Below are 12,287 nucleotides of genomic sequence, written 5' to 3'. Positions count from 1 at the left end.
TGATAGCTAATATTTTTAGCCTTTTAGAAAAGAAATTTATTTTACATAATCAAATTATAAAAATAAATAATTTGAATGTGTAAGACCTGAAAAATAGAGTGTTATAGAGCAGATAAGTGTATTAAAATAATGAGATATATTATTTTACTTTAAAATAATCTTATAATATAAATAGAATTTTAGAAACACTTCTCATTATTTTAAGAACATTTCATCTCTCTAGAACTCTATTCCTTAGAGTTCTTTGACTTCTTTCTACAATCTCTCTCTGCTGAGTTATCTGTTCGACAATCAGGAGGTGTCTAGGCGATCCTGACATTGAAGGCTTCGTTTTGGACCAATCAATTTCGTGTTTTTCAGCTAGTAAGTGGTTTCCACTGTTGTCCGTTCTTCACTGGACTGTGAGCATGCAACGTTTCTGTCTTGCATGTGGTTAGCAGTTCTTCCTTCAATTTTCTAGCTCAATTTAGGTTCTAAGTGCTGTTCTCTATCACCAATTGGTGAGTTGTAGGTTTATGTTGAGTTTCCTTGCGTTGCAAGTCAATTGTCGGTATATCTCTGTGAGCGGGACTGTTATCTTTGAGGTAAGGGGAGCTAGCTACTGTATTAAATTGTTGTATGACCTGTATATATGTTGAATGTGGTAGTATTTTACTGTTTAGGACTAAATTGTTAGTTTTAAGGTAATGTGAATTGAATGTGTTGAAAGGATGGATTTATGAAACTGTAGTGTGATGTTGATGAATTGTTTTGGATGAATATAAATGTTGTAATTGTGCATGTTGGAGGTAGTTGATGTGAGTAATCTGTTGTGGTAGTGATGAGGTATGAAGTGAAGTGAATTGTGCTTGTTTAAAGTCAATTTAGAGGAAGTGAGGTAATGAATTTGAGTATTTGAGGTCAAGTGTTGTTAGAGGCTGCTGGGGTAGTTTAGATAGGTCATATGTGACTTGTTTGAATCATCAAATTGGTTAAAATCAGGTTCAAAGTGGTAAATTAGGATTTGGGTCTCTAAGTTGAGGAAATTAAGGTTTTAGAATAGGATTTTATGCATAAACGCTTTAGATTGAGGTTAGGAAGGTCTAGAATCACTTAGTCAAGTCTAATTAAGCATATACAACGATTTAGGAGTGTTAGAAGTTGGGAAAATTGAGTAGAGTTGTTAAGTGGTGGATGAGTTGCATAATTCTGCAGAATTTCGTTATGCAGATTATGAAGACTCGTTGTGCGAATGGATTCGCATAGCGAGTCACCTTGGCGAGGGGCTCTCTGCCAAGGCATTCGCATAGCGATGGGTGCGCTGTGGGAGTGGATTGAGATGGTTGATGTCTGTTTGTCGATCCGCATAGCGAATCAAATCGCTATGCAACTGGTTGGGGATCTGGAACTATTATTCATTTTATTCAAACAGCGAGTGGGTCTCGCTCTGCGAGTGTTTAGGAAGTCTGAGTCTTTATCTGAGGTTCTCGCATAGCGAGTTGGGACGCTATGCGAGGGGTTTGAGGTTTGATACATTTCACAGTTTATTCCCATAGCGAGTTTAATCACTATGCGAGTGGTTATGAAGAGTTGGTCTCTGTCTAAGGATTCGCATGGCGAGTTGGGTCGCTGTGCGAGAAACTTATGGTTTCGCTATGCGGAGGTGTGTGTTGTGCAAGGGGTTCAGTTCTAGTTCAATTCTCTTTTGATCTTAAGTTGTTTTAAATGAAACATTGATTGTTGTATGAAGTAAGTTGAAGTTGTATCATGTAATATAAGTGGTTAGTGATGTATGTTGTATTTCAAAGTGTAAAGTTCAAAGTATGGTTAATGGACGTAATTCCATGATCCTCAAGGAGAGGAGACATGATGGTGCCCTATGTTGTGATTCAAAGTGAAATCTCTAGTTGAGATTCAAGTAAGTTTAGAATGGATGCAGGAGCTTAGTCTTGGGGTTATCCTGAAACTCCAATGGTCTTTTATTCTCAAGTAGAGAGGATTGATCCATGTAGTGAGGAGTAGCAGGAGGTTCTAGTCTTGGGTGCTTCTAGTATGGCCCAAGGTGAGTGATAACGGACTAACCTCGTGAGTGTGGTAGGGTGAAACCCATTGACAATGGCTTTGCAAAGCAGTAGAAGCCACCACGAGTGCACAACCCGCCATAGCTCGACAATCATTCTAAGTCCGGATGGTCAAAGTCAGTGTAGTGTTATGTGATGTGAATGAATAGTGTGATTGTATGAAGTTAAATAAATTGGTGTATGATTAATCTTTGTTTAAACTAGCTTACCCTGTTGTGTGCTTGTATTTTGTATGTTATGATGTTCTTCTTTTGCAATGATCATCCTTTGGATGTGAGCAGCAGGAGAAGAGATTTCTCTGGAGCAACCATTGGATGGAGGTGATGTTGCCGAGTAGTTTACTGAGTTTAGTAGAACCTTGTGTATAGTTTTGAGTCTTCTATATTATGTTTATAAATTTTTAAATTTATAGTTATTTTTGGATGACTGTAAAGATTTACTTTATACTGTAGATGGATAACTGTACTACTTTATCAAAATTTAAGCAATTAAAACACATAGTTAACATCAATAAAAAGATAAAATTTAGATATACTTTTTTAAGTACTTTTAATGTTATTCTCAAATAAAAATTAGTGAACTAATGAATTAACACCTCGGTCACAATACCAAAAAAATATGCAAAAATTCATTACAGTACAAAAAAAATTATTAAATAGTAACTAATTTTAAAATAAAAAATAATTAATTATTATATTAACTAATTTAAATATAGCATCAAATTTATTAATATCTAAAATAGTCTTCATTATAAAAAATGAAAAATTATAATTAATTTGCGAATTAAAATATAAATTAATATTTAATATTAATTACTAATATTCTAACTATATCTATTATTAATGATTTTAAATTAGTCTTTACTTTTATATTAGAGGTTAATTAAAAAATTAATTATAATCTATTATTCATAATAAAAATTAATTTTTAATTTATAGATATTTTTGGTCAATGTAATAACTAATTAGTTTTCAAAATTGATGATTGTTTAACGATTTTAGTATAGTGTTAGGTCATAGATAATCACGGTATTAAATAAAACAAAAAAAACATATCTGGTCTAATAAGTTGAAAAAAACTCATAATAGATAAATAGTAAAGCATTTATTTTGATAATTTACACAATACAAATTTATTTATATATAGGTTGTGATGAATGTAAAATTAGAGTTTTGATTAAACAGCAATATTTGAAAAAGATGATTATAAATCGTATTTAAGTTTTGTTTGAGGGGTTAGAATGATTGAGTAGAGGATGATTATTATTTTGAGGATGATATCCTTGAGTGAAGTCACATCATTTAAAATTGTGGAAAAAGCAAAAGCAAAAACAAGTAGCTCAATAGACGATGACTTAATGCATGATGCGCATGTGCCCCACCATGCCATCAAAGAGAAGAAACCCATCAAACATAAGGACAAGATCCAGACTAAACGGTCCAAACAAGGCATTAGGAGAATAAATAAGGTAATTCCTATTACGATATTTAATAATCTGCTTAACTCAAGCTATTAATTTCTATCAATAAATTTAATTAACGTCTTATTTTCTATTAGGATATTTTTTAATATTTTCAACGGCGTAAATGGGTTTGTTTTCTTGTTTAAACGTGGAAGAAATATTTTCTTAATTGACAAAATAACAAGGAAAATAAACAAACTAGTTGGTGAGAAAAGACTGAATTCATATCAAATGTGAAGTTCAACTTTAGAATATCACTAACAACTATAATGAGAAATAATAAATATAAATAATTACATGTGTATACATAGCTTTGAAGAATTTATTTAAAATCCCTAAACCGACTAATTTATATATCAATTTATAAACTAAAAATTATTAATATTTAAAACTCATGTTTAAGTTTGTGTTCTTGAATAGAATTGCAGTTTGATGACCCATCTTGCTTCACCGTTATATATTGCCATCAAATTTTCCAACACATCTCTGACGTTATTAATCCTAATTAGAAGTCATACCTTTTGTGTAAGTAAGTAAACTTAGGGATTACAAAATCTAAAGTACGAACTAATATTAATTTATACCTTATTTTCTCCAACAAAACTATTGATCTATATAAATATTTCATTTTTACTGAAATGAAAAGTAATTAATTTGGAAATAAATGAATATTAAAATATATATTTGATTAAAAGTTGAATATATTAATTGATTTGAGTACACAAATCCATCAAGCTGCTCATCAAAGAGCGCAATGCACACCTTCTTTGAACGAGCCATCATCTACAACTACAAGAGACAAAATTTTAGGCAAATGATTAATTTCATGGAAAGAATTATCCAATTTTAAAATTTAGTAAAATCTTTAATTATATTTTGAAATTGGATAAAACTTTTAATTAGATTTTAAAATTTGATAAAATCTTTAATTAAATTTCTAAATTCAATTAACAGTTTAAATATGGAAATACTATAATTCAATTTCAAAATCTAGTGAAACCTTATTTTTCCAAATTTGGTACATTACATTGTGATGAACGAAAGGAAAAGAGGAGAGAGTGTGACTAGATTTAGGTTAACAAAAAGTGTGAGAGTAAGAGATGTATGAAATAATTACATGAGAGAAAAAAAAGTTTTTACCTTTACCGAAAGTGTAGTTCAAGTATTTACAAAAAATTTTGGAGGTGCAAGAAGAAATCCAATTGGTCTGAGGAAGTAATTCATGGCCCGACTAGAATAAAAGTTAGTCTTATCCAAACCAGAATCCCATTGATTTATCAATATGTGAATTCGTCTGTTGAGCAATGCTTTCTCTTTGTTTAATGATATTTAATAATTTCAATTGATACAAATACTTAATGATAAAATAGTAAAAAATAAAATAAGATTCATAAAACTATTATTTTGATTTTCTGAATTTATTTTGGTGACAACTTATCATTTTGTTAGAAGTTTATAAGACCCGCAAAATGTAAGACAATATAAAATTTTAATGCTAAAATGTGCAAATTATTTTTCATGACAGTATTTGCAATGTGATGATAACTAAGTCATAAAATATGAGTATTTTTTTTTAATTTTAATTTGAATTTTGTTCCTTTTTTGTATCCGATGAATCTATTTGTATTCAAATTTCACATTTTTTATTCATCTATTCAGTTTTTTTTTACATTTCTTTTCTCATTCTCTTGTGCCAAACAATTTTTTTTACTCTATTATTTATTTATTTATTTTCATTCATATTATTCTCCACCTATTTTTTTCTTCTTACCAATAACTTTGTTTTCACTTTTTCTTATTTACTTCCATTCACTTTATTACTTTTTTTCCTTTTTCTTTCCTTCTCATCAACCAAATGTGTAAAGGTTCATGCTAGAGGGAATATAATTACTAATGTAATTTTTATTAGATTGTGAAACTCAACTTTGATGAGTATATGATCCTCTTATAGAAGTGCTCTTGAAGATGTACAGTGAATACTATACTATTCTTATTCATTCATGTTGTATTTTGTAAGATGTTGTACAGTGAACACAAGAATACAATGAGAATGACATTTTCTGCCACAACAGGTATTTATGGAGAGATATATAGCTTCGTGGTAATAATAATATACAACAGCTATCTACGATGGTGGAAAAGCCTTCACTTTATGAAATTAAACTCTGTCAGCAGGGGAGTATGGAGGAATTGGATTATAATATAAAGCTGCTTTACCCTGAACTTCATGGTTGTTCTTGGAACTGAATCCCTTATCGATTGCTTCTTGTATGTTATTCATTTCCAAGGAACTCTGTAATTTCTGATTGCCTAAAACTATCACAGAAACGAAGAATGCTTGTAAATGATTGATAGTTGAACTGTATTCCACCGAATACAATCCATCCTTCAATGGCAGCAAAGTGAATATGGGAGTGTTTTCCTCAGCTCCTTCCTGAAAGTTATGGCATGGATGATATTAATTCGCTTGCCATTACACATATAATTGCATATACTCATGGCCACAAGAAGAAAAGTAAAAACATACCTGAACAAAAAGATGAAATCTCTCTGGGTAAGATTTTGAACTCCTTGGAATATTTGAACTCATGTTTTGGTTAGAGAGAACAAGCAATTTGCAACCAACATCCCAACCTCCACAATCACATGATCCCCCCAACTTCCATCTTTGGATCAATGGTGAAGGTTTTCCAGTGTTTGGTGAACTATGTACTCCACCAGGAAGTATAACTTTAATGCTGCCATAGATATCATTTTCTTGTGCTCTGCAAAAACATTTTTCATCTGCCAAGCACTTTAGGCATCCTTCATGGTTTATTTTTTCACAAGGAGTCTCGGTAACAACAGCTGCAAGCTCCTTGCTCATGAAGAACTGTGGTGTTTCTCGATCTAGCTGCTCAACTTCAACTCCCATTAGGACATATTCTTTCACCACTCCCTCTCTCTTGGACTTCTCATTGTTTGATTCAGCGATTTTAGAGCTAGAAACCCTCATCTTACCAACCATATTGTAGGCATATCCACAGTTTTTTTCTTTACTCCAATGACTCATCCATTTGCCACTCTTTTTCTTCATTTCATTAACAACGTAGAATGTAAAATAGCAGTCTAAATCATCCTTCTCCTGCAATGCTAAACTCTTCGTGGTAGCGGCAAGAACCTTTCTTTCACTGTTGATCACAAATTTAAACAGAGGTACTCCATTTCTTATAGTTAACTGCAAAAGAGCTTGGAACGATGATTCCTTACTCTTTTCATCAGGCAGATTAATTGTCCTCAAGCTGATCGAATCTATGTTTCCTTTTGATGTCACACTCTGTTCATCTGAATAGTGTATGCTTGATGTCTTATGCTTTAATATGGGGTCTAATAACCTTAACAAGGGGCTCGACCTGGTTCTGTTATGGCCTTTTACTTTATATTTGGTATGGTTTTCCAAACAAACAGAAGATTCTGGTGTCACTGAACCAGACTTTGAACTCACATGCATGGAGCTAACTTTTGGAATAGAACCTTCCTTGAAACTGAAACTTCTCCCAATCCGACTTAAGCTTAAGCTAAGTCGACGACTAGATGAGGAATTCATAGGTGTCGGCTGAGGAATTTCATGGTCCCGTGATTCCAGCACATTACTGAAAGCACACTGATTTTTTAGCTTGTTATCTAACACGTCCTTTTCAATGCATGTATCTTGAGATTGGAAACTCAATGTGTTATTTGAGCAAGATGCTTTCTTATATACACCAGAAGACCGACCAATATCTAGATCAGTATTACTCTGTTGCAGTGTTTCTGAGGAAACAAGCTCGGCCACAGAATGTGGAATTTCAGAATGTAAATCTTCAGTGTAAACATCCTGAATTGACATATATGACAAACTACTCCGGCTTGATTCCGCAATGTCTTCATCGGATGAGGTTCTTGATTGAGAATTCTGAAAACAGTCTTCAGACTTCAATTGCAGAATTTTTCTGGGACGAAGCAACACAATATTACCAGACATCCTATGACTTTGTTTATGATCAGCATCAATATCTGATTCGTGCCACTGATTCATCTTGTTCTTGAGTTCACTGCTGCTAGAACTCGTTTGCTTCTGAGAACGAAATAACACACCTTTATTTTTTGATTCTAATGATGAAAATCCCTTATCAGAACTAGGCTTCAGATTTCTCTCCTTTTTCTTGAGGCTATGCGGATGCAAACCCTGCATTCTCATCTCATCTTCAATATTCCTACCACTAGAATTTTCATTAGAAACTACTGGGATCCCATGATGCCTGGATTTAGATGCAGAGCTTCCAACTGCTGAAGTTATTTCATCACAGCCATTAACTTTCACCCTTTGAAGTGATGTAATTGACATTCCGAGCTCTTCTCCAATAGTCTTTGTTTTAATTTCAGAATGTAGATACTGTTTGACATTCTGAGCAGACATTTTAGAGTTTATAGCAAAGTCTTCTTTATAAGATACCTTGTTTCTTGAAGAATCCAAACCTTTTTTACCATCAAGCTTTCTATTATGGCAAACAGAAATGGTAGATGATGTGGTGGCTGCCGTTGGTAATCCTTCTTCACTGCTATTGAATGATGTGAAATTGCTAGCTTCTGCCTTCGTATGCGTTTGCTTGCTCTTCCATTTTTCAAGTTTAGACCAATCAAGAACCCCAACATTTAAAGCCTTCCCTTGAATGCTTTCTCCTCCATCAGAACGCTTGAGAAATCCAGGCAAACTAGACATGTACTTGACAAGTTCATCAGGTGGAGTTGAACTTCCTTTTGCATTATCCAAGTGCTGAACCTTTCTTACTATGTCATGCTTTGCTTTATAACCAGAATCAATGCTTGCTTGACCAACAATAGACTTTGATTTTAACTTAAGTGAGTCACTTGGAGGTGTATTGGGTTGGAGCAAACTAGAACCATCCTTTGATGACTTTGACCTGCTTTGCTGTTTTGAGCTTTTCTTTCCAAGGGTTAAACCAAACCCCATCTCTTCAGAGGGATTCAACAACTCATTATACTGAAGGATGATCAATGATATGATTTAATATACGCTAAGATTTCACTCTGAAGTTGCTCCCGTATACTCATGCTGCAGAGGAGTTACTCCACTTGATCTGGAGATGTTTACATTTAGATCAATTTGTACAAAAAAACAAGAATTCCAAAAAAAATGGTGCAAACATTAAATTCACAGAGCAAGGATTTCCCAGAAGGAGCTTAGATGACATCCAAAGCAGTTCAACAATGACCTCAAATTACATTTTGCAACACAACAATGGCATGTGTTCATAAACAGAATAACATGTATCACACATTACAATTTATAATACAATAGACGTACCACATATTAAAGGGTATTCGGCAATTAAATGATATTGGAGGGGAAAAGAATCGTCATTTAAAATGGGTTATTGCTCTTTCTTTTAGTATATTTTGGGTACCAAACGCAAATAGCTAATTGTTCCTTGAAACATAGAAATTTGGTTTTGACGCTGAGAAGAATAAATTGGGAGTTGTGACAGAAAGCTACGTGAAAGGGAAGTTATTAAGTTTACTGTAAATATCAACGTCTTAATTCAATGAACATAAACAATGAATAGCCACCACTCCGTACTCAAGAAAACAACAATGAACTCATTTCCATACATTAACCTATGAATACGATGCTTCCGAATTAAATGCTAATTAATTTCACATAAATGCACATCAATATCAAGGCATAACCTCTGTTTTGAACCCAAATCAGAACAAAAGCACAACCATAGAAGTAAGCATAGGCTAATACTTATGCAAAACTTAGACTATAACATCAGAACCAATTAATTTGTAAAACGATGGGGCACCCAATTTAGTAAGACACAGCATGAGTCAACAATTGGAAGCAGAACCGAAATTTATGAATGACACCAGAAATTTAATTCCCTTTTGGCTGCTGAGAAGAAAAAGATGCAGTAACCAAAAGTAAAACAAAACTCAAACACCCTCTTGCTGGAAAATCAGGACTAAGAAAACCCACATTTTCAATGAAACATAGGAACCAAACACAATGATAAAAAAGTTCCCTTTCAACTCTGGATGAAGTTTTTTCAAGAAAAAACAAACAACAAAGATAATACGCAGCGAACCGATCTCAAAGTTTTCTGAAGAACTTACCAACCCAGAGAACCAAGAGTGAAAAATAAGAAATCTTGGCAAAGGGGAGAGGGAAATCCTCCACGTGGGTATGTTATGGCGGCAAAATGGGAGAGGAACAGGCTTCGGAGATCCCGAGGAATATAGAAAGGTGATTGATTGGGCGAGGAATTCAATGCAGAAGAAGATAGGTTGGAAGGAGAGCTAAGAAGTGAAAATGAGCGGTGGCAACACTGTGCAAGGCGTGTGGAATCATTGTTCCACGTTGTCGTTGATGATCACAGGCATCGGTATCAACATCAAATAATCCATCTGTTGCTTCTTCTTGGTATTGGTATTTAATACATGTATGTGTTTTCTTCATTGATAAACAAAGAGAGAGAAAATAATCATAGACTCCAACCAATTCTTTCTTATGTAACAAAACGCACAGAAGGAAGAAGATAGAGAGGTGTGTGTGACAGTGAAATGAAAGTGTGTGTTGGGTCGCTCTGTGGGTCCCATGATGGCAAACTTGTTTCCCTTTCACGATTGCCTATGTTCGAGAGCTAGGGTCCACTAGACTCCAACTAATTTTTGTTTATTTTAATAAATATGGTAAACAACTATATGGCAAACGAGTAAAACTTTTACATCATTAAATAATATTATTTTATTATATGTATCACGTAAAATTAATAAGGTTTACGTACCTTTCAAGTAACTTGGATATATTAATTTCACTCTTTATTCAAAAAAGTTATTGAGCATTTATAATATTTTTATTTTAATATGTTAATGTTTAATTTCTGTTATTAATGAATGTGATTGCTATTTTTGTTTCAATAATGTGATATAAAATACGATTTTTGTAATCCGATTATATCTTTAAATAATGTGAAACATTTAAAACAACTACTTACACACGAAAACTGAAAGGGATCATTAGCGAATAAAACTATAAATTAAAATAATTTTACTAAGATAAACATAGAGAGGTTATATCTTTAGATTAAGTACAATTTTTAAGAATTAGAAAAAAAATTTAAATCACTTGATGATTAATTAAAAGTTTGATTAATCTAAAAGAGATGTTTAAAATGATGTATACAAATTAAGAATGAAACTAAAAGAGGGAAAATTGATAGTTGGGTTTGGGAATAAGAGCACTTTGATTATGCTGTTTTGCAAGAAATGCAATAACGATTGTGAAAGAGTGACAAAATAGCATGAAAGTAAAGACTAATATAGAAACCAGTTATCTCCTTTTGAGTGTTTTGCATCTCAAACTATTCTAGTACTTTAATAAAGAGTTCTGACTGTAATGATTGAATTTTGTTGGTTATAACCATTGGAGTTGTGCTTCTATTGATTTCGGAAAGGAACCAAATATATTGATGCTGAGGTTAAGTGATAAATTTATCAAAGTGTTTTGACCTCATTACATTTTTCTTAATAAGATCAATGATCTAAAATCAAATTATTCGTTTCCTCTTTTACAAAAAAATGCTAAAGAAATTCAAAGATGATTGCTTTTGTAATCATCAACTTTAAATTCCTCGATGTTCGTGCTGTGACCTAACTTTCAACATTATGAAACTGAATATCAAAGATTTAAAGTTTTGAACATTTGAATAAAGAAAATAGTGACATATGACTCTAATAATATAGCTGATCCGATAAAAAAACAAGGAAAAATTTCATATTCCTTTTGAATTACTACCCAACAATACTATCTTTTCTGGCTATATATACAGCTTATAGTATCGTGGACGCCAAGCATGTCATCTTTCTCTTAAGAGTATCTATACAACATGTACGAAATACTATGCTGCATCTTTTTTATATAATAAAGGTTGTTTTCACCAACTTAAAAAGCATTTTACTTTTATATGTTAAATGCAGTTTATTTAAACCAAATTATCTACCTTGTTTAGATTTTTCTTTAAGTTCAAATAAGTTTAATGCACTATAAAAATAGAAACAAGATTATTACTGAAAAAATTGCATAATCTTAAAATTTGAAATATAAAAAATAAACCCAACAATTTCTTTTTTAATAAAAGACCATTATAAAAAGCAAAAAGAATAGTATTTATCACGAAACTTATGCTCTTTAAAAATAATTTTCTTTTAATTTGTACATATTGGAGGAGTTACACAACACTTATGACATCAGATCCAAATAGTATTTGTGAGGACATGCTATGTTAGGATTCATCTCTTCATGTTTTTTTTTCATTTGTATATCAGATAGATTTATTATTTGACTTGAATATTGTTATAAAAGTCTTTTGTTGACTTATTATAGGTCGCATAATAATATTTGAATTTGTTTTGAATTTTCAATAATTCTTAAGTTACTTAATCCCTCATTGTGTCACAAACAGTGTACCATGTATGATACAACATTGTACCGGTTATGTTTGTTAAGCACAATTGTGATTTGTTTGTAAGATGATTTTGAACAGATATAACCTCCATTTCTTGATCTTCTGATTTGAATTTAAAGTAAGACTTTTTCCTTTAGCTTTATCGTTGCCTCCCAAAATAACTCGTACATGAAAAATAAGAATGTCTACCAACTCCTCTAGACATCGTTTCAAGATTCTTGAATGTTCCAAGAGTTGTATCTTGAGTCCTCCATA

At 32.3% G+C, this 12,287-nt stretch overlaps 1 protein-coding gene across 2 annotated transcripts; it reads right to left on the bottom strand.

Moving 5' to 3' along the window:
* Window positions 1-5,490: 5,490 nt before the first annotated feature.
* On the bottom strand, window positions 5,491-10,075 carry LOC124827701 (uncharacterized). 2 transcript variants are annotated; one of them, XM_047300815.2, is made up of 3 exons: window positions 9,682-10,075; window positions 6,050-8,642; window positions 5,491-5,956 (listed from the first exon to the last, which is right to left on the bottom strand). In XM_047300815.2, exons 2-3 carry the CDS (start codon window positions 8,513-8,515, stop codon window positions 5,681-5,683), a joined length of 2,742 nt encoding a protein of 913 aa, XP_047156771.1. In that variant the 5' UTR covers window positions 8,516-8,642; window positions 9,682-10,075; the 3' UTR covers window positions 5,491-5,680. The 2 variants fall into 2 exon arrangements, with proteins under 2 accessions (XP_047156771.1, XP_087947878.1); XM_088091752.1 differs by lacking the exon at window positions 9,682-10,075 and adding an exon at window positions 8,870-9,632.
* Between the last annotated feature and the right edge of the window lie 2,212 nt (window positions 10,076-12,287).

The sequence above is a fragment of the Vigna umbellata genome, chromosome 5 (assembly GCF_029865625.1).
Source record: "Vigna umbellata cultivar VRB3 chromosome 5, Vumbellata_1.0, whole genome shotgun sequence".
NCBI classification, from domain to species: Eukaryota; Viridiplantae; Streptophyta; class Magnoliopsida; order Fabales; family Fabaceae; genus Vigna; species Vigna umbellata.
Note: the sequence above shows the minus strand (reverse complement) of the source record. Positions and strands in the feature narration are given on the sequence as shown.